General features: G+C 39.0%; 1 protein-coding gene across 2 annotated transcripts in view; it reads left to right on the forward strand.

Moving 5' to 3' along the window:
- Positions 1-23,328, forward strand: part of Nr6a1 (nuclear receptor subfamily 6 group A member 1) — a 213,160-nt gene that overhangs the window by 45,668 nt on the left and 144,164 nt on the right. For both annotated transcript variants that reach the window (XM_028856772.2, XM_028856773.2), the window contains exon 3: positions 19,604-19,648. In XM_028856772.2, the coding sequence (XP_028712605.1) occupies positions 19,604-19,648 (45 nt within the window). The remainder of the gene's footprint in view (positions 1-19,603; positions 19,649-23,328) is intronic.

Genomic DNA, 23,328 nt, shown 5'->3' on the forward strand with positions numbered 1-23,328 from the left:
AATTGGTTTAATAAGCTGTTCAGCCAATAGATAGGCAGGATAAGGTTAGGTGGAAAAAGCAAACTAAGGAGGTAAGAAGAAGGGTGGAGTCAGAGGGTCACCAGCCAGATGCAGAGTAAACGAGACGAGAATGTCATACTGAGAAAAGGTACCAAGGCATATGGCTAAACGTAGATAAGAATTATGGATTAATTTAACTGTAAGAGCTAGTTAGTAATAAGCCTGAGCTACCAGCTGAGCATTTATAATTAATATAAGCCTCTGAGTGATTATTTGGAAATGGCTGCAGGATGGGGCAGGACAAAAACTTCCACCCCTCCCTTCCTTCCCTCCCTCCCTCCCTCCCTCCCTCCCTCCCTCCCTCTCTCTCCCCCTTCCCCCCCTCTTTCCCCCCTTCTTTCCTCCATCCCTTTTTCTAAATCAGGGTCTCTATGTAAATGGCTGTGCTGGAACTCACTTGTAGACCAGGCTGGCCTTGAACTCACAAAGATCCACTTTCCTATGCCTCCTGGGTGCTGGGACTAAAGCCATATGCCAGTATACCAAGCAAAAACATTTAAAGTATTACTTTTAACAGTTTATTCAAAGAAGTTACATTACTTACTTTTCTCATTGCTGTAACAAAAGAAACTAACTGAGGGATGTGTTTATTTTTGCTCAGTTTTAGGGTAGAAGAGATATGGCTGCTGGGGCAGATCTAGTTTTGCAACAGGAATGTGAAGCAGTCATATTTATGTCTGCATTCAGGAAGGAGATGAGACATGAATGCTGGGGCTCAGTGCTTTTTGTACATTTATTGAGTTTGGGCCACCAGCCCATGGGATGGTGTTGCCCACATTAAGGGTTAGTTTACTCTTTCAGTTAAAGCCTTTAGGAAATGTCCTCTTAGACATGCCCAGAGGTTTGTCACTAGGTGATTCTAAATCCTTTAAGTTGGCAGTGAAGGTCAACTATCACAGTCAAGGTCAAGTATCACAGAGACCAGCTTGTTTCCTTACCTCCCTCTCCTTCCCTCCTCCTCTCCCTACCCCTTTTCCCTCCCTTTCTCTCTTCCCCTCCCTCCTTTCCTCCTTTCTCCTTTTCCTCTTCCCTCCCTCCTCTCCTCTCTTCCCTTCTTCCTTCCCTCCCATTCTCTCCCTCCTTTCTTCCTCTTCGTTTTTCTCCCTCCTTCCTGTCCTTTCCCTTTCCTCCCTCCCTCTCTCTCTACTTCCTTCCTTCCCTCCTCCCCTCCCTTCATCCTGTGTATATGTTTGTACAAGTATGAACTTGCACCCACACACTTACACTCATGGCTGTGCATCAACTTGGAGGCTGGTTGGGTTTTCTTCTCTATTTGCTACTCACATCATCATCATCATCATCATCATCATCATTTTTTTTCCCCAGAAACTTTTGAGGTCCAGCCTCTTTAGTTTCCTTCCCAGGGGCCCAGAAGAGACACTGCTAAAGGTGGGGTATTCATCGGGAAAAGAATCTAAGTACATTGAGCTCTTTTGTCTGTCTACTTTATTCCTCTGGGATAAAAGCCTATCTACACAGCTTCAGTTCTTTTCTCATGCCTAGCTCTTTTCTTGCCTTATTTCTCTCTACATTTATCTGCTGTCCCCTCTAAGGTCTATCTTAATTCTCTCATCTTAGTTCTGCTTCATGTTGGTCTTTCTCATCTCGTTCTTAGCCATCTGGCTCTTCCTCATCTTCCATCTCATTCTAGTTCTCCAGTCAAAATCCTCTCTAAGGCTTTGAGGTTTACAGTTATATACCCATGCAATAGCAGTGCTCTAGCTAAAGCAAGGTGACCAGGCTTGAATTTTTAACAGGGGTCATAGATGCAGACAAAGTTTTCCTCAGGCACTGACCATCAGGCTTTCTTTTATAACCCTAAAGGAGGAAGTCAACTAAGAGCTAAAATTGGTTAATATATCAGAAAAAGGGAATTTATGTGCTCAAACTACATTCCTAGAGGTGGATAGGTAAATGTTAGGAGTCTATAATGTTAGTATAAATATTACTAAGGCTGTATAAGAAAGGAGGGTCTGAGCTTAATTTACCTTAATTCAGGAGATTGAACTAAGGTAAATTAATTTTGAATTGAATTACCTTAATTCAAGCCTTGGATGCTTGATAAGTATTTCAGATAGAATACACTGTTATGAGTTCTTGGAAGCACACATAGCATACAAGAAAATCATTGCAGGAATTGGCTAATATATATACAAAAGCTAAAATATCACCAAGACTTCTTAAGCCATGGATTGACCTTCAAGAAAGTCCTTGACTGGGCTGGAGAGATGGTTCAGAGGTTAAGAACACTGGCTGCTCTTCCAGAGGTCCTGAGTTCAGTTCCCAGCAACCACATGGTGGCTCACAACTATCTATAATGGGATCTGGTGCCCTCTTCTGGCCTGCAGTGATAAATGGAGACAGAACACTGTATACATGATAAATAAAATACATCTTTTAAAAAAAAAAAGAAAGAAAGAAAGTCCTTGACCTTTCCAAGTAGTAGCTTTTGTGATAGTAGCTGGATTCCATTACATTTTCCTGTCTTGCAGCAATTATTATTATTATTATTATTATTATTATTATTATTATTATTAAGACAGGATTTCTCACTGATCCTGAAGCAAGCTCTAGAGATCCATCTGTCTCCCATTTCCCCAGTACTAGGGTCATGGGCACACACCACACCACCATGCTTGACTTTTACATGGGTATTAGGGAGCTAACTCAGTATGCTGTGCAACAAGCACTTTACCTGTTGAACCCTTTCCCAATACCCTCACTTTTTGATATTTTCTTTTTCTTTGAGACAGCATCTTATAGTTCAGGCTAGCTCAAATTCAGTATGTAGGTGGTGATGACTTTGAGTTCCTGATTCTCTTACCTGTGCCTCCTGGGTGCTGGAATTACAAATGCATGCCACATAAATACCCAGTTTTAGGATTATGCTTTGTTAGAAATTTATAATTAATAATCTTTGTGCCAGTTTAATTTGTAAGTCATTTGCATGTATATTATTAAGATTAGGGTATGAGAATGACCATTTCAAGGTCTAGTTAAATGATGTTTTTCAAAACTCTGTAAGTCTTAATCATAGTCATTTAAATTTTCTGTGTTCCCAAACTGTGGCATGAAATATTCTGGGTTATGGTTATAGTTGTTAGAGAAATAAAACATGAGTATGTCTTCTGTGTATTGACTTTATTTTGCTATAATGCTGAAAGGTCAAATGGTAATTTTGATTTAACATTTATGAGATGGTCTAGAGTTACCTCCTGGTTCTAGGACTTTTAAAGGGCCACCAGGGTAACTAACCAGTATGTTATTAGGTAAGTGATAAAGCTTATCTTTCGCCCACCAGCTAATATCATCCCTGAGAATATGGGCCTTCTCATGTATTTTTCCCCTATACTTTAAAATAAGTATTCATATATTCAACTATTGCTTCATTGTCAAGTAAAATAAGTCCATGATATTTATCAAATGCCAGGGAATTAGATTTGCCTTAAAAAAAAACCAAAACATTAATTGTGTATGTATGAGTATGTGCATGCCACACCATGAATGTAGATGTCAGAGGACAACTTGTGAAAGTTAAATTACTTGTCTCCTTCTACCATGTGTATTCTAGGTAGCAAACTTAGGTTTGGCAGCTCAGCAGTCCTAGACATGGCTCTTTGAACACAAAATTCAGAATCAGTTTTATATTATGACCATAGACTATATATTGTACAGTACCTGAAGGTCAGTACACTGTTTTGTCTCTTATTCTCCTATGATTAGCCTTAGGAAGAAGAAAAGGTAAATTCAGTTATTATCTTGAGTCATGGTCCCATCATAGAAGCATTTTTCAGCACTATGAAGATACTGAGATATTTTGCAAGCATTTTGTGTGTGTGTGTGTGTGTGTGTGTGTGTGTGTGTGAGAGAGAGAGAGAGAGAGAGAGAGAGAGAGAGAGAGAGAGAGAGAGAGACTTATAGAAAGCACAGAAGTAGCCGGGCGGTGGTGGCACACGCCTTTAATCCCAGCACTCAGGAGGCAGAGCCAGTTTGATCTCTGTGAGTTCGAGGCCAGCCTGGGCTACCAAGTGAGCTCCAAAAAAAGCGAAAAGCTACACAGAGAAACCCTGTCTCGGAAAAAAAAAAATTATCAGACTAAATGTAGCCATTATAAGACCATTAGTTATGCTCCTTGTGAGCTGCTTGTTTTTTTTCTTTATGGTTCTTAGTTGTTCTTTTGCAGAGCTGCCTGAGTAAGTCGTGCTGGGATCAAGAAAAATGGACCTTGGCGGTTTATGTTCCTGGAGTTGTATCCATGCCAGTGGATGCTCACACACTCCAGAAGAGAATTTGACATTGCTGCTGCTGTTGTTGCTGTTATAGAAGAGGCAGCCACCGCTGCTACTGTTTCTGGGATTACCATTTCATAATTGCTTACTACAGCTAGCACAGTGGAGACCCTGGCAGCAAAAGTAGCTACCACATTTAATTAATCTTCCATTCTATTGGGCATGATAAATTTAGTTCACTAGTTATATACATTTCAATTGGTTTTGAAAATTATAAATTTATAAACTCAAGTTCCATTTGCTTTTGGGATACCATCTTACAAGGACTCCAATGTTCAGTAAGGCTCGTTAAGGAAGGGAATGGCTCAGTTGCCTTTAGCCTACTGGCTATGGGTGGGTTAGGACTTCTGTTGGTCTTTTCTGTGTCAAACACATAGATTGCAAGCCCAGCACCACTTTGAGATCTTTGGCAGCAGTTAACTCTTAAGCTCACACATGATTGAGCCTGTATGATAATGAGTATTCAGAGACGGATAATACCTGGGGGGCGCTCACCAACCTAAGACAGAGTGCCTGTGTGGCCTGGGCAGACGTCTCCATGACGGGTAAGGTGACCTACTGATGTCCCACACAACCTAAGTCAGAAGCTCATTTATTAGTAAAAGGGGGACCTGTAGGGCCATTGCCCCCGTTTTGGGTAACTGTTGCCTAGCTTGCTGACCTTGACCTTGATATCCTCCCTATGCTAATTCCCTCCCGGGTTCCACCCTCCTGAATGCTTAAGGAAAGTTCCTTGTCTATGTATCCTGCATAATGGGCATTAACAGCTTAGATGCAAGATCTATAGCGAACTTCTGCCCTCTGGGGTCCTCCCATTGTGCTGTAAGCCTGTATTCAAGACCTCTTTCCTCCTTTAATAAACGGCATTTGGCATTAAAAAAAAAATGAAGAAAAGAAAAGTTCTCACTCAAAAAAAAAAAAAAAAAGAAAGAAAGAAAGAAAGAAAAAAGAAAAGAAAGCACACAAGTAGTAATGTTTTTTGTTTTCCCCCCCCAGAGCTGAGGACAGAACCCAGGGCCTTGCACTTGCTAGGCAAGCACTCTACCACTGAGCTAAATCCCCAACCCCCACAAGTAGTAATTTTAAAGCTAAGTGAAACACTGTGTTTTTCTTTGTTCCAGACCCAGTTCTTAGAGATTGCACAAATGATTATAGGTCTTGCCTTCACATATTAGCAATATACTGGAAATATTTGGAAAGATAGTTTTCAAACTTTGAATTTAGCAGGTAACATCCAATTCTGTAGTCTTCTTTATATAATTACATGCCATTTATTGAGAAAAGCCTTAAAGATTGTTACTCAGTTATTCGGCTTTGTGGACTAAGTAATCCTACTTCCTTTACATATTTGCATGGTCTCCCTTACTGAATATGGTATAGTCTTCTCCATTCTGTGAAAGTACATGATTTTATATATAATGTGATTAAATCGCTAGCAATCCATGGAATCAGCTTAATGATCAAAGGAGTTTATTTGGAGGTTATCTCACAACCATGGAGATTTATCTTAGGGTCCGGAAAAGCTGAGCTGTGTCCTACACTGATCTATGTAGTCCAAGATCTCAGTATCCAAACCAGAGGTAGCCAAGAGAGAGCTGCCCAACTGCATCCCAGGTTTTAAGGGAGGACATGTACCTCAAGGTCATAGGCAGGTGTAACAGTTACTAGGGGTGGTGCTTCAGGGCTTTGCTCAAACAGGTATCCACTACATATATCTATAGAATGGGAGTCACCAAAAATGACTTTTCTTTTAAAAGTACTTTAAAATGTACTTTATGTGTGTGGGTAGTATTCTCAGTTCCTACATCATTTTTATGAAGTTAGTACTATACTTTTGTTCTCTGTCTTAGAAGAAACACGTAAGAATCTAATTATTATAATAATGGGTTGGCAGAAGTAAAATTATTCTCTCAGTCTGTATCAGTGTTGGAGTTTGTGCAGATACTTAACTCTGTCAAATAGGATGTTGTAGGACTGAGATGGGCTGTGCAAATTGTATTTGATTATAATATTTTTGTTTTGTTTTTAAAGATAGGGTCTGATACTTCAGTTTCTGTAGGTTCTGACTAGAAAAAATATCTTTCATTTTAGTATCATTACACATTAGATTGAGAATAATAGAGCCTTCTCTTTATTGTATCTTTGGGATTTAGAGATCCTAATGTCTTCCCACTACAAATTCCTAGTGGGAAAAAGTCTGTTCCTATTTTATTGTAACAGGCCCACCATTGTAGCTGATTTCCAGTTGTGCTTGGTAGTTGTTGTAGGTAGCAGATTTTTGGGACAACAGGTGGAATGTGTTGGAACTAGTTAGGGGAATACTTACTTTATCTACCAGGTGTCTTTTAGTTACCTTTTCTGTGGGAGAGCAGATGGGAAGCCATGCCTCAAATATGAGCTGCTGTTCCCATTCTGGCACCTTCCTATACTTTCTGAGCTTCCTAAAGTCCAATGTTATGGCCCAGGTTCAGGCTAAGTTCATTTCTACAAGAAGTGCCCTTGGGGTTGGGGATTTAGCTCAGTGCCTTTGGTCCTTAGCTCTGAAAAAAAAAAAAAAAAAAAAAGTGCCCTGTACTGTGCCTGGGTACAAGGGCAGTCAGAGGTCAAGAGAAGTTCAAAACAGCATACCATTTCTGTGCTGTTTGCAGATAACCTTAGTCTGTCTTGCTCCCTGAGTTTTCCCTCAGCTACCACATTTACCATGTAGTTGTAAAACTCAAAACAAGGGCTGACTTAATACAAGGGAAATTAGAGAGTAGAAGTCATTGTTGCCTGAAATAGGAGATTTATAAGTGATTTATGTTTCGGGTCCAATTAAGCTATAAAACAGTAAAGGGACCCGTGATTTCAAGACAGTGCTTGCTCTGATTTCTGCCCTGCAGACAAGAGGCTCCCAGTAAATCCTGTCAGCTTTCTAGACTAAATTATTAATTCCTTTCATGCCTCTCTGGGATTGTAAATACCCCATAATACAGGGAAACAAGTGGTACTGTTCAGTTATCAGGCAGATAAAGGGTCAGAGGGTAAATGGTTGGATTAACAATAGCTGCTCTTTCTCCAGAGTCCATCTTTTGTCCTTTATCTGCATACCCATGATGTTTCTGAAATTTTTTTTGAATATAAAAACAAGTTATAATTAAAAGTCCAGGGTTAAACAGTAAAATATTTTCTCTGTAGAAAATAGTATAAATGATAATCTTTGCCAATAAACCCTTTTAAGCCAAATGAGAGCTGAATTATACATATAAATATTGATTAGATTCTGGGATACAGAAGAAACCTGCCTTCATCTGTTAAGAGAGCTATGTTTTACTTAAGCTGTGAAAGTGAGATTCCTGTTTTATCTTCCCCTTCGCTGTTTGATTTACGGCAGACATTTTTTCTATGTAATCCATATTCTAAAAAGATTTTAGCCTCCCTTCCTGAAAGTACGGCCAGCATTTTCTTTCATCAGCTTGATACAGTACAAATTCTTATCCTAATGAATTTTTGGCCTATATGAAGTCTGTTCCTTTTCTTGTCCTGTGATCCTAAAATAATCATAGAGAAAACATCAACAAAAAATTGAAAATACTTTCATTCAGTTTCTGAAGTTGAAGTTGAAGATTTTTTTTTGTACATGCTTATTTTGTGTGTGATGTCCAAAAGATACTAGCCAAAGGAAAGAAGCTACTTGCAGTTAGACAGATTAGAAAAAAAAAAATTTTTAACTTATAAACTGATGGCCTATGGCAGGCCTCTTGCTTAGCTAGCTCTTTTTTGTTTGTTTGCTTGTTTATTTATTTATTCTATTATCAGCTTGATACAGTACACATTCTTATCCTAATAGTGAAATGTTTCACTGAGGCTTGCCCAGTGATTGAGTAAAACCAAAACTTCTTATAAGCCACAGTCATCCTAGGGTCCCCTATGCTATTTAGCTTCCCTGGTTCTGTGGGTTGCAGTCTGATTGTTCTTTGCTTTATATCTAGTATCCACTTATGAGTGAGTACCTACCATGCTTGTCCTTCTGGGTTTGGGTTGCCTCACTCAGGATATTTTCTAGTTCCACCCATTTGCCTGCAAATTTCATGCTTTCATTGTTTTTCTCCGCTGAGTAGTACTCCATTGTGTGTGTATATGTGCCACATTTTCGTTATCCATTCTTCAGTTGATGGTCTTCTAGGTTGTTTTCAGGTTCTGGCTATTACGAATAGTGCTGCTATGCATAGTTGAGCATGTATCTTTGTGGCATGATTGAGCATTCCTTGGATATATGCCCAAGAATGGTATGGCTGGGTCTTGAGGTAGATCACTCCCCCATTTTCTGAGAAACCACCATACTGATTTCCACAGTGGTTGTACAAGTTTGCACTCCCACCAACAGTGGAGGAGTGTTCCCTTTTCTCCACATCCTCTCCAACATAGACTGTCATTAGTTTTTTGATTATAGGCATTCTGACAGGTATAAGGTGGTATCTCAGAGTCATTTTGATTCGCATTTCTCTGGTGACTAAGGATGTTGAGCATTTCTTTAAACGTCTTTCAGCCATTTAAGATTCTTTTGAGAATTCTCTGTTTAGTTCTTTAGCCCATTTATTTTTTAATTGGATTGTTCAGTATTCTGATGTCTAGTTTCTTGAGTTCTTTATATACTGTGGAGATCAGTCCTTTGTCAGATGTGAGGTTGGGGGATCTTTTCCCATTCTGTAGGCTGTCTTTTTGTCTTATTGACCATGTCTTTTGTACTGCAAAAGCTTTTCAGTTTCAAGAGGTTCCCATTTATTAATTGTTCTCAGTGTCTGTGTTACTGGTGTTATATTTAGGAAGTGATCTCCTGTGCCAGTGCATTCAAGAATACTTCCTACTTTCTCTTCTAGACAGATTAGAATCTTTTTAGCTTTTTTTTCTTCCCAAATCGTTGAGGTTGCTGGTATGGTTGAATTAAGAGAAAGACAATAACTTAGTTTCAGCCGATAGTAGAAACTTGTTTTTCTTTAAAATATTAAAATGAAAACACAAGAATCCCTAATCTCATCACTAAGAAATAAATATTGTTTATTATTTGAGAATAATCATTCTAGGTTGTGTTTAGATAATCTTGTACATTATTAATTTTAGTAACATCTATGTAGTTTTGTATCTCATTTTCTCTTACACATGTAGAGCATTGTCCCCAAGTCATGAGACATTTATTTTAATAAATATTCTTAATGGCAGGATGGCACCTTCCTTGAAGGGTGAAACAGCTCTGGCATGGTCTGTTTAGCCATTTTCTTTTCCTGAGCATTCAGATGGTTTCTACTTTTTTCTGCATTATACACAATGCCACAGTGGACATGTTCATAGTTCCTAAGTCCACATTTCAAATGAGTGCTTTAGTTTTTTTATATAAGCAAAAACTTCTGAATTAAGGAAAAAAAAAAAAAACATGATCACGGGGCTGGAGAGATAGATAGGCTTTTTTAGAGGACCTGGATTTAATTAATAGCATCTTCATGTTGGCTCACAATCATCTAGTTTCAGGGGATCTCATGCCCTCTTCTGGTTTCTGTAAGCAATGTATAAATGTGCACAAAACCACACAGATACAACATACACATAGATATATAAATAAAAAAAAGGATGAGCTCTGGCTCAAGATTGCTTCGTCTTAATTGGCTTCAATATTTTGCTATTTTACAACCTTGGCTAAATTATGCAGTCTCTGTCCATCAGTTTTCTCATCTGAAAACCTGAACAGTAAAAATATAATGATTTTATTAGGCCTATTATGATTAGGTGCATAATATATGTAAAAGGTTTAGAGCAATCCTTAACAAATGGTAAACACTAATAAGTGTATGCCATCCTAGGCTATTAGTGTATTGTTGAAATTCTCTGTTTCTATGGGACATTGTAACTGCATTTTATTCAGTAAATTAACCTATGTTTCTTTTCTTTTCCTCCTCGTTTTTGTTTTTGTTTTTGAGACAGGGTTTCTCTATGTAGCTTTGGAGCCTATCCTGGAACTCCATCTGTAGACCAGGCTGGCCTCAAACTCACAAAAAAAAACCCCGCCTGCCTCTGCCTCTGCCTCCTGAGTGCTGGGATTGAAGGTTTGTACCACCACCACCTAGCTTCCTTCAGCTTTTTTTTTTTAAGTTATTTATTTATTATGTACACAGTATCCTGTCTACAGGCCAGAAGAGGGTACCAGATCTTATTGAAGATGGTTGTGAGCTACCATGTGGTTGCTGGGAATTGAACTCAGGTCCTCTGGAAGAGCTGTCTGTACTCTTAACCTCTGAGCCATCTCTCTAGTCCTCCCTTCCGCCTTTTAAGACAGGGCTTCTCTGTGTATTCCTGACGGTTCTGACTCTGGAGACCAGGCTGGCCTCGAACTCACAGAGATTCACCTGCCTCGGCCTCCAGAGATCTAGGATTAAAGGTGTGCACCACCACACCTGGCACTGTCATAACTTTATGTTATGTTATGTTATGTCATGTCATGTCATGTCATGTCATAACTTGATATTAGAGAGTAGTGCAGGTACTAGGGAGATGTACCAGTGGTTAAAAGCACTGACTGCTCTTGCATAGAACCCAGGTTTAATTCCCTGCACTCACCTGGTAGGTCACAACCATCTGTAACTCCAGTTTCAGAGGATCTGATGTCCTCTTCTTGCTTTTGCATACAGTGTATGCAGTGCATGCAGACAAAACATCTACAAACAAAAATAAACCCTAAAAAAGGGAGTGGGGTACAGATATATCCAAACATTGTCTTCAGAGAATCAATTTAAAGTTGAATAGTAGAGATCAAGAAAGGACAGAGATGGTGCACACCTTTTCCCAGCAGTTGGGAGGCAGAGCCAGGAGGATCTCTGAGTTCGAGGTCAGCCTGATCTACAGAGCAAGATCCAGGACAGGCTTCAAAGCTACACTGAGAAACCCTGTCGGGGGGGTGGGGCTGGGAGATGGCACAGAAGGGTCTGTAACCCTATGTTCTTAAAACTACTACTCAACCTTTGGTCAAACTAAACAGCCCCCAAACAAGCCAGTCAAGCACACAGAGGGTACAGAATCATTAGAAGGTTCTATTGTGGCACTGAATGCTGAGACCCATTATAAAAATTCTAGGCCAGCTTAGTTTCTCAAAGCAAGTTTCGGACAGCCAGAGCTGTTACAAAGAGAAACCATGTCTTGAAAAGCCAAAATAAATTAAATAAATAAATAAATAAATGCTGTTTAAAAGAATATTTTTATCTCCTTCTGTGTATGTACATGTATGGAGGTCAGGGGGCAACATTGGGTGTTGGGCCTCACCTTTCACCTTGAGACACCAGGTCTTATCTTGTCCATATTTCTTGTCTTTGCCTCCCATCTCTTTGGAGCAGTAGGGTTATAGGTGTATGGGTTCTGGGGATCTGTACTCAGATTCTCATGTTTGGATGGCAAGAAGTTTATTCACTTAGATTTTGTCCCAGCCTGAGAAATACAATTTATTGGGTGTTTCTTATGTACCAGATACTGCATATATTCAGCAGTTGTATGTGGAGTATGTCATAGAAGGCTATTTGATGAGTTTGATTTTTTTTGTAGGATCTGACCTATTTAACACAGTGCTGTTTGGGGGTTTTGGGGTTTTTTTGTTTTGTTTTGTTTTTGTTTTTCCTTTTTCTTGCACATGCCAAGCCTTAGCCACAGTATAGAAGCCATAACCCTGTTAAAGGCTTCTGGTTTACAGAAACTTATGTGGCTTTTACCATATAGTGATAGCTGATATATTACAAAGTATATCACATTGATTTTTTTTCCCACTAAATACAAGACTAAACATTCCATATTTTTAGATAAGAATTGCGAGGTCTGCTTGAGAATGTGAAATGATTTACACTAAAGTATGCCATGAGGTGTGGCTGCAGAGTCCTTGTTTAACTGATTTGTCCTGTCTGTAGACTCCTTAATTTTGATAAGTCTCAGATGTTAATGGTGAGTCTGAGGAAGTGGCTATGACAGAACCTTTAGCTGGTATGTGCAAGGTCCTTGTTTCAGTTCCTATGATCATTGTCATCATCGTTGTCGTCATTATTATTGGAGACATAGTCTCTGAAATTCTGGGTGGCCTGGAATTGGCTTTTGTAGACCAGGCTGCTTCTACCTCCCAGGTTCTGGGGATAAAGGCTTATGCCACTACATTTTGCCCCAGTTTTTAACTTTTATTTATTTATTTATTGGTTTTGTTGTTGTTATTTTGAGACAGGGTGGAAGGCTTGTGTCCTCTCATTATACATACAATAAGAAATAAAGTTTGTATATTTTTGTGTGTATCCATGTATATGTGTTTTATATGTATATATAATGAGTTAAAGGCAGTTTTCTTTCTTTTTTCTTTTTTAAGAGAGGGTCTCAGTTTGAAGCTCTGGCTGGTTTAGAACTCATTTTGTAGGCCAGGCTGGCCTTGAACTCAAAGATGTGTCTGCTTCTGTCTGAGTGTTGAGGTTAAAGGCGTGTACTACCATTCCCAGCTCAGTATAATGATTTATAATATATGATAATTGTTGTTTTCTTTGTGTGTGTGTGTGTGTGTGTGTGTGTGTGTGTGTGTGTGTGTGTGTGTGTTTGAGACAGGGTTTCTCTGTGTAACAGCCTTGGCTGTCCTCAAACTCACTCTGTAGACCAGGCTGACCTCAAACTCACAGAGATCTGCCTGCTTCTACCTTCCTACCTCCCTAGTGCTGGGATCAAAGCTACCACACCCAGCTATGATGTTTTTTTTTTTTTTTTTTTTTTTTTTAGTATGTGAAAGAATAGGCTTTTTTAAAATGTCATTTGAGCATCTTTTGCATTATAGGATGATTTTGGGCACAAATTGGAAGAATTCATTGTGGAATTAGGTCCTCAAACAGCTCAGGTTCAGAACTGTTGTGTCCTTTATGAGACAGGTTCTTTCCTGAAGCAAATTAATATACATTTACAAGTTCCCCCGTTTTCCTTTACTGTCTCCTCCACAGCGTTCGTTCAGTGATTGGTGGTTCATGGCAGTAGTACTTTCCCTGTGCTTCTAAAGCTCCAGTTCAACATGCTGCATCATTGCTGGGTCAGGCCTTTTGGTATGAAGTGCTTTCTGATAAGGATTCTTTTGAACAAGGTGGGGGTGGAATGTGATTGAGAGCATAGGCTGAATTCCTATTCCCTTGACCTCTGCCCCTATTTCAGAGTTTATACTGACTTGTAGGCATTCTCTGTGGAGCCAAGAGTTTAGCACTTGTTTACAATTGATGAAAAGATATTTGTTCAGTTCTTGGATAGTCATGGATGTCTGTCATCTGGTGGGGTGACATTTAGCAGGGAATGGTAAAATATTTAAATCTAGAAATTTGAAATGGATGACTAAGAAGGAATGCAAAAAAAAAATCTGAGGTTAGATTGTAGCAGTCATTTTTTTCTGTGGAAGCAGTGTTGTGACAGACTGTGTGTGTGTGTGTCTGTGTGTGATGCAGTGGTACATCTGCCAAAGCAAGTGTGTGAAGGTCAGAGGACAACTCTGTGGAGTTGATTATTTCCTTCTGGCTTTACGTGGGTTCCAGGGATCATTTTCATGCTTTTACCCACTGAGCCATCCTTCTGGCCCTTATGTGATGAATTATTGGGGGGGGGGGAATCCGAGGGTACCGAGGGTATCCTGCACATGCAGGTAAACATGCATCCACATGGAAACTTTATTATAATAGAGAGATAGGAAAGAGAGAGAGGAAGAGAGACAGAGAGAGAGAGGGGGGTTGAGGGTGCGCATCTTGTGGAAGGAAAGCTAGGAAGAGCTCGGAAGGGGAGTAGTTTTTCCTTAGAAATGAGGCTTTTATGCCAGGACAGGGTGGGATTTCAAGGACAGATCAGAATATTAACACCTCATACTTTTTTCTTTTGGTTTTTCGAGACAGGGTTTCTCTGTGTAGCTTTGGTGCCTGTCCTGGATCTTGCTCTGTAGACCAGGCTGGCCTTGAACTCACAGAGATCCTCCTGGCTCTGCCTCCTCAATGCTGGTATTAAAGGCGTTCACCACTGCCACCTAGCAGTACCTCATACTTTAAAAAAAGCTGAAAATGGTTCTAATACCTTGGTATTAGAATGCATGAGAATTTTTCTCTTCTTGTTTTGTTTTTTTCACTTTGAAAATCACACTGGCCTCTTAACTCAGAGTGGTCTGTCCATCTGCCTTCTAGGTGCTATGTTTACAGGGGTACACTCCCACACCCACTTAGCAACTTTAACTCTGAGGTAAAAGTCTTGCATGATTAAGACAAATGGAATAAATTGACTCTCTTTTCAGCTGACAAATATTTGAAACTGTTCTGCTAGATCTAGCTTCCCACTTAGAGCACAGGTTTCATATTCAGATTATATGCCTTCATGCTTACCCCTCCTTTCCCCCAAATTTTATTAATTTTGTTTTTATTTTTTGAGAAAGGATCTTGTGTAACCTAGAATGATTTGGATATCCTATATTGTCAAGGCTGGCTTTAACTTGATTTTATTACCTTAGCCTCCTAAATGCTGGAACTACATGGGTCAGCCACTGTGCAAGACCAGAATTCCCTTATATTGAAATTGCTATGTCGAGGGGACTCTCTAAGAACTTAGAATAGGTCAGTGAGATGGCTCAGCCAGGTAAACTGGCTTGCTGCCAGACCTGGCTATCTGAGTTCAGTGTCTGTAACCCACATGGTAGAAGAAGAGAACCAACTCCCTCAAGTTGTCTTTTGACCTACACATGCACACCTTAACATGTGCATGCACACTATGTAAACAAAATTTTATTTATTATTATTATTATTGTTGTTTTTTCGAGATACGGTTTCACTGTGTAGCTTTGCGCCTTTCCTGGAACTCACTCAGTAGCCCAGGCTGGCCTCGAACTCACAGAGATTCACCTGGCTCTGCCTCCTGAGTGCTGGGATTAAAGGCGTGCACGTGCACCACCACCACCACCACCACCACCACCACCACCACCAACACCACCACCACCACCACCAACACCGGCTGGGAGGAGGTCTTAAATACAGGCTTACAGCACAATGGGAGAACCCCAGAGGGCAGAAGTTTGCTATCATGTTTTACAATCTTGCATCTAAGCTCTTAACACCCATTATGCAGGATACACAGACAAGGAACTTCCCTTAAGCATTCAGGAGGGTGGAACCCGGGAGGGAATTAGCATAGGGAGGATATCAAGGTCAGGGTCAGCAAGCAAGGCAACAGTTACCCAAAATGGGAGCAATGGCCCTACAGGTTCCCCATTTACTAATAAATGAGCTTCTGACTTAGGTTGTGTGGGACATCAGTAGGTCACCTTACCCGTCATGGAGACGTCTGCCCAGGCCACACAGGCACTCTGTCTTAGGTTGGTGAGCGCCCCCCAGTTATTATCCGTCTTTGAATACTCATAAGTCTTTGAATACTCATAATCATACAGGCTCAATCATGTGTGAGCTTAAGAGTTAACTGCTGCCAAAGATCTCAAAGTGGTGCTGGGCTTGCAATCTATGTGTTTGACACAGAAAAGACCAACAGAAGTCCTAACCCACCCATAGCCAGTAGGCTAAAGGCAACTGAGCCATTCCCTTCCTTAACGAGCCTTACTGCACATTGGAGTCCTTGTAAGATGGTATCCCAAAAGCAAATGGAACTTGAGTTTATAAATTTATAATTTTCAAAACCAATTGAAATGTATATAACTAGTGAACTAAATTTATCATGCCCAATAGAATGGAAGATTAATTAAATGTGGTAGCTACTTTTGCTGCCAGGGTCTCCACTGTGCTAGCTGTAGTAAGCAATTATGAAATGGTAATCCCAGAAACAGTAGCAGCGGTGGCTGCCTCTTCTATAACAGCAACAACAGCAGCAGCAATGTCAAATTCTCTTCTGGAGTGTGTGAGCATCCACTGGCATGGATACAACTCCAGGAACATAAACCGCCAAGGTCCATTTTTCTTGATCCCAGCACGACTTACTCAGGCAGCTCTGCAAAAGAACAACTAAGAACCATAAAGAAGAAACAGGCAGCTCACAAGGAGCATAACTAATGGTCTTATAATGGCTACATTCAGGCTCATAAATTTTAAGGTATCTTCAAAGGGGGCTAAATGAATTTCAGGAGGACAATAAATGTTGCACAGAGCCACTCCTGAAAAGTAGGTACTACACCAGCTTGAGGAGGATTGTGAAAATGAAAAGGCTTAGTTGGCATGCTACTATTAACAAATGGAGGTCAGTGACCTTCAGGGTTATCCTTATTCCCTAAGGTGTCTGGGTGACACGTTCTCAAACATACTTGAAAAAGCAGTTACCATACATTACCTTCTGGAGAATCCAACTGCATGGCTATAGTTCATAGGCTTATGTTAATGCTTGCCAAGCCTGGCCATATTGGGCTCTCAATGCCCATTGGCATCAGAAGGGGAGAGTTTTTCACGAAGGCCCAATAGGTCTCTGCCATGTTGGGCTTCAGCAGCAGCTACAGGGTGCATACATAACTCAGGAATCCAAAGAGGAACCTCATTGTCCTGAGGAAAGACATAAACAAAACCCCAGGCCCACAGCAACACCAGACCGGGTCTCCATGTGCCAGTAGAAAGATCCTTCCATCGTTCCAGAGGGTGATTTGCAACAGGAGCCCTCCAGTGCTTATCTGCAGCAGATACTCCAGCAGAATCCACTGATAAAAAATTTAAAATATATAAAACAAGGGAAAGAATAGAATGTGGAGAAGAATGATGAGTCCCTAGTTCCCCCTTTTTACTTTAGCAAAATGTTTGTTTTTTTAATAGTTCAAATTTTTCTTGTATTTTTATTTTTTAAAATTAATTAATTTTTCTATTATCAGTTTGATACAGTACAAATTCTTATTTTAATTGTGAAATGTTTCGTTGCGGCTTGCTCAGGAATTGAGTAAAACCAAAACTTACTCTAAGCCATAGTCATCCTAGGGTCCCCTATGCTATATATATATATAGCCTTCATGGTTCTGTGGGTTGCAGTCTGCTTGTTCTTTACTTTATATCTAGAATCCACTTATGAGTGAGTACATACCATGTTTGTCCTTCTGGGTTTGTGTTACCTCACTCGGGATTATTTTTTTCTAGTTCCATCCATTTGCCTGCAAATTTCATGCTGTCATTGTTTTTCTCTGCTGAGTAGTACTCCATTGTGTATATGTACTACATTTTCTTAATCCATTCTTCAGTTGACGGGCATCTAGGTTGTTTCCAGGTTCTGGCTATTACAAATAGTGCTGCTATGAACATAGTTGAGCATGTATCTTTGTGGTATGAATCAGCATTCCTTTGGTATATGCCCAAGAATGGTATAGCTGGGTCTTGAGGTAGTTCGATTCCTAATTTTCTAAGAAACCGCCATACTGATTTCCACAGTGGTTAAACAAGCTTGCATTCCCACCAACAGTGGAAGAGTGTTCCCTTTTCTCCACATCCTCTCCAACATTGACTATTGTTCGTGGTTTTGTTCATAGCCATTCTGACAGGTGTAAGGTGGTATCTCAGAGTCATTTTGATTTGCATTTCTCTGGTGATTAAGGATGTTGAGCATTTCTTTAAATGTCTTTCCGCCATTTGTGATTCTTGTTTTGAGAATTCTCTGTTTAGCTCTTTAGCCCATTTTTTAATTGGACTATTCAGTATTTTGATGTCTAGTTTCTTGAGTTCTTTATATACTGTGGAGATCTTCTGTCAGATGTGGGGTTGGTGAAGATCTTTTCCTATTCTATAGGCTGTCTTTTTGTCTTATTGACTGTGTCTTTTGCACTGCAAAGCTTCCCAGTTTCAAGAGGTCCCATTTAGTAAACAAAAATTTAAAGCTTAGAATAATGTTTTGCTGGGGCTAGAGAGATGGTTCAGTGGTTAAGAGCACTGGCTGTTCTTCCAGAGGACCTGAGTTCAGTTCTCAGCACCCACATGATTGCTCACAACCATCCGTAATGAGATTTGGTGCCCTCTTCTGGCCTGCATGCATACATGCCGGCAGAACACTGTATACATAATAAATAAAAAAAATTTTTTTTTTTGGTTTTTTGAGACAGGGTTTTTCTGTGTAGTTTTGCGCCTTTCCTGGAACTCACTTTGTAGACCACGCTGGCCTTGAACTCACAGAGATCCGCCTGGCTCTGCCTCCTAACTGCTGGGATTAAAGGCATGCCCCACCACAGCCTGGCCTATAATAAATAAATCTTAAAAAAAAAAAAAGAATAATGTTTTGCAGTGTCTACTTATAAACCCACTTCTATTTTTTATATTTTTGGTTGTGAGCCTAGCCTTTAACGGCTGAGCCATCTCTCCAGCCCCCCACTTCTATTTTTTAATCAAGCCCTCAGAATTGGCCTCCTTTTTTGTCAGGAGGCTTGAGCTAGTACTGGAAAGAATCAATGGAGTTTGGCCTTGGTGGCAGTTTACATCTTTAATCTCAATAGAGTGTGGTGGCTCTGTGATATCAAGGCCAACCTGATCTAGATAGTTAGTGCTAGGCCAGTGAGGGCCACACAGTAAGATCCTGGATCAAAGTGAATGAATGAATGAATTAATTAATCCCAGCACTCAGGAGGCAGAACACACAGGAGGATCTCTGTGAGTGCAAGGCCAGCCTGGTCTACAGAGTGAGTTCCAGGACAGGCTCCAAAGCTACACAGAGAAACCCTGTCTCAAAAAAAACCTTAAAAAAATGAATAAATAAATAAATGGAGCATTCAGAGCTTTTAAAATGACCTGGGTTGTACTGGCAATTGCAGGATTAATTACAAAAAGTGACCCTATTGGCATGCATCGTACAGTAGAAAATATATAAACTATAATCCCAGAATTTGGAAGTTAGAGGCATGAGAATCAGTAGTTCAAGATTATCTTGGGATGCATAGTAAATTCCAGGCCAGCCTGAAATACAGGAGACCCTGTATCAAAAACAAACAAAAAAGTGGAAGTTTGCTAGTACCAGTGAAGTCTGGTTTCTTCATTCATAAAACTGTAACAACTCCTGCTAGGTATCTTTGTAACCAAATAAATAATGCAGTATATGTGAATTACCCACTAGTTATTTACAGCATTTACCCACTTGTTATTCGTGCTTCTTTTTCCTTGGCTGAAATTTGGGAATAATATTTCTAACAACTTCTTTGTTCATATGTATTGAGCATTTACTGTTTTATATCATTAAAGTCTTATCTTGTTTATTTTTCCTAGCAGCTCTGTGAAGCTTTTCTCAACTCTATCTCTTTCTTTTTGCAGATGGGGAGACTGACAGTTTAACACTTGGCCAAGGTCACACACCTGGTAAGTGGTGGAGCTGCTCTATGTGACCCCAAAGTCCTTGATCTTTTTAAAATTGAAGTATGAAATTTTCATACAAGGAAATGCTCCTATCTGAAAATGTAAATCCAAGCAGTTTTCACAAGTGTTTTAACCATTGTAGTTCTTTAAAATTCCCTTTTAATCTATTACTCAATCCCTAAAAACTTAATAAGTTCTTACTTCTTATTCTACAATCTCATATGCATAGCTTCCTATGTTCACAAAGAACATTTGTTCTCTTGTGCCTTTCCAGCCCAATATTTTATAGTAATTAATGATGCAAGTGTTAATAGTTCATTTCTTTTTATTGCTGAGTAATATTCCACTGACAGTATCACAGGTAATTCATCCATTGACACCTGCGCTGTTTCTAGTTTATTGCAGATAAAGCAGCTATAAAATTTCTTACACAAAATTTCTTACACAAAAACATGTACACTGATCTGCTAAAGCATATTAGGAATTGGTGGTGTATATGGTAGATACACATTAAAATTTTTATAGAGTTGCCAGCTTTCTAAAATATTTTTACATTTTTATAGTTCTAGTAGCATGTAAATTCCTTTTTCATATGTTTGCAAGTAATTGGTATTGTCAGGGTTTTAATTTTTGTAAGTCTAGTGAGCACTGTAATGGGACAGAATGAATGTTTTTAATCGGAATTTCCTCAATGGCCAGTTATGTTGGTAACTATATAATACACTTACTGGCTATTCATATATCATCTTTTTAAATGGTTCAAGTCTTGAACATTAAAAACATTAAGTTCTTTGTCTACTTTTTGAAATGTTGGCATTTTTATATTCTGGATATATCATATGATATATTTAGTATGAATATTTCTTCCTGGTCTGTGATTTTCTTTTTTCATGTTTTTTTTTTTTTTTTTTTTTTGTTGTTGTTGTTGTTTTTCAGACAGGATTTCTCTCTGTTGTTTTGGTGCCTGTTCTGGATCTCGCTCTGTAGACTAGGCTGGCCTGGAACTCACAGAGGTCCACCTGCCTCTGTCCACCAAGTGCTAGGATTAAAGGCGTGTGCTGCCGCCACCGCCCGACTCTTCTTTTTCATTTTTAACATGTTTTATAATGAATACAATTTGTCATTATTTTGTGAAGTGTGGTTTTTGAAATCCCTTCTTATTGATTCTTATATCTTCACTAAAAAAGAAAAAAATCTTAGTTTAACCAAGTTCCAAATTCTTTTAGAAATTAAGATTTTTTTTTTAAGCCTATGTTCATGTCCGCAATTTTGGCATGTTTATAAAGTAGGAATCAAAGTCTTTTTCCTATGAAAATTTGTTTCTTCTAGTGTTATTTGTCAAAGTCCTTCCTCAGTGAATAGTTTGGAGATATTCTTTAAAAAAATGTATGAGTCTGTGGGTTCTTGTATTCTTTTTCATTAATCCTTTTGAATCTTCTCACCAAAGCCACTATGTCCTGAATTTTGTGGTTTTATAATAAAAAAAATCACCTCCATTCTTCTTTCCCAAGTTATTTTGGCTTAGTTATTTCCCCCTTTCAAAAAACAATTCCATATAAAGTTTACAATCAAATTTTTTATGTATTTTTTTTTTTTTTTGGTTATTAGCATTAAAAAAATTCAAAGCCAACAAAGCACCATACAGGATCCAAACACTCTGTGTATTTCCAATCTTTACATGGCTGTTTTCTTTTTTTCTTTTTTTTTTTCCCCCCGAGACAGGATTTCTCTGTGTAGCTTTGCGCCTTTCCTGGAACTCACTTGGTAGCCCAGGCTGGCCTCGAACTCACAGAGATCTGCCTTGCTCTGCCTCCCAAGTGCTGGGACTAAAGGTGTGCGCCACCACCGCCCGGCCTGTTTTCTTTTTTTAATGCCAAATGCCATTTATTGAAGTAGGGAGGAGGTCTTAAATTCAGGCTTAAAGCAAAATGGGAGAACCCCTGAGGGCAGAAGTTGCTACTGATGTTTTACAATCTTGCGTCTAAGCTGTGAACACCCATTATTTCATATAAAGTTTACAATCAACTTATTTTTTCAAAAATTTTAAAATTACTGAGTGTTTTTTATTGAATTGCACAGAAGAATTGATTGTCTTTCTTCTTTTCAGTGCTGGGTAAACTCACCTGTGAGGCAAAGTGCCCTGTCACTGCATTCAGTACCTGGCTCAAATTGTCATCTTAATAATAGCAGGGCTTCTTCTAATCCTTGGATTTAGTTTGTCTTTCTACTTAGTGTAGTATCTTCACTTTTTCTCATTAATGTTTTAAATTGATTAATGTTGATAACTGCTTTTCTTTAAAATTATTCTTATTCTAAATTTTAATGCTATTATGAATCAAACTGGTTTTAAAGTTTATTTGCTAATTATTTGTTGCTAGTGTAAAGAAATGCAATTGATTTTGTGTATTGAGTTTATATTGAATTTGTTACTAGCTCTGCTAGTCACCTAAACAAATCTGTTGGGACTTTCGTGTGCACAACTATGAATAAAGACAGCCATATGCTTTCCTTTTTGATGTTTATGGTGTTGGTTTATTTTTCGTACTGTACTAAGATTTCTAGTATCATGGTAGGTTGAAGAGATAGCAGTGATATTCTTGTCTTGTTCTTAATCTTATGTAGACCATGATCAAATATAATGTTAATTGTCAGGTCTTTTTCTTACATTTTTCATTTAAAATTTTTTTTTTTTGATTGTGTGCTTGTACATGTGTGTAATTGATACCAGTTTTTTTTGTATAGCTCCTGGTAGCCTATAGCATGCCATGTAGCTCAGCTCAGCCTGGCCTCAAGCTCATAAACTGTACTACCTCTGCCTCTTTAGTTCTGGAATTTTTGGCACCTATTACCATGTCTGGCTCTCCTTTGCATGTGTGTATGTGTGTGTGCACATGCACGTGTGGGTATCGATTTGGTAAATTGTGTGCATGTGTAAATCAGCAGCCAACCTCTTGTGTCAGTCCTCATTGTCTGCCTTGTTTGAGACCAGGGTCTTTGTTATTTTTCTACTACATATGTCAGACGAGCTAGCCTGTGAGCTTCTGGAAAGTCTCCTTTTTTGGCCTTCTATCTCCCTATAGTGGCATCAGGATTACAGATGCCTGTGCCACAGATCTGGCTTTCACATAGGTTCTTATTTGAATTTAGGTCCTCAAATTATGTGGCAATTGCTTTCTCCCACTGAGCTATCTCTCCAGGGCATGGCTCTCCTTTTATTTTTTTAGTATGTAATAGAAAACAGGTGGCATTTACTTTCAGTACTTTCAAGTATGCAATTCAGTAGTATAGATTACATTCACATCAGTGTATGTAATCAATATCATCAGCATCCATCTACAGAACTCATCTTATTTAGAACTGAAATTCAGACTATATTAACAGTAACTTCCTATATCTTCTAGGACTTGTCAATCTACAAATTGAGCAGAATGGCTATATATGTGTGGGCATGCTATTCTTTTGGTCTACATGTTGTTACTTCAGTTCCACAGTGTTTTAATTACTACAATTTTGTAATAAGTTCTTTTTGTATCCATGAACTTTACCCTTTATAGATACCCCTATTAGTGGATTCATAGTGTTTGTCCTTTTGTGACTGACATTTCACTTAACATAATGCTCTACAGATTTATCTGTAGCAGGCTTTCTTTTAGGCCACCAACCAGCTCCAAATCATGACACAG

This window comes from Peromyscus leucopus, chromosome 4 (assembly GCF_004664715.2).
Source record: "Peromyscus leucopus breed LL Stock chromosome 4, UCI_PerLeu_2.1, whole genome shotgun sequence".
NCBI classification, from domain to species: Eukaryota; Metazoa; Chordata; class Mammalia; order Rodentia; family Cricetidae; genus Peromyscus; species Peromyscus leucopus.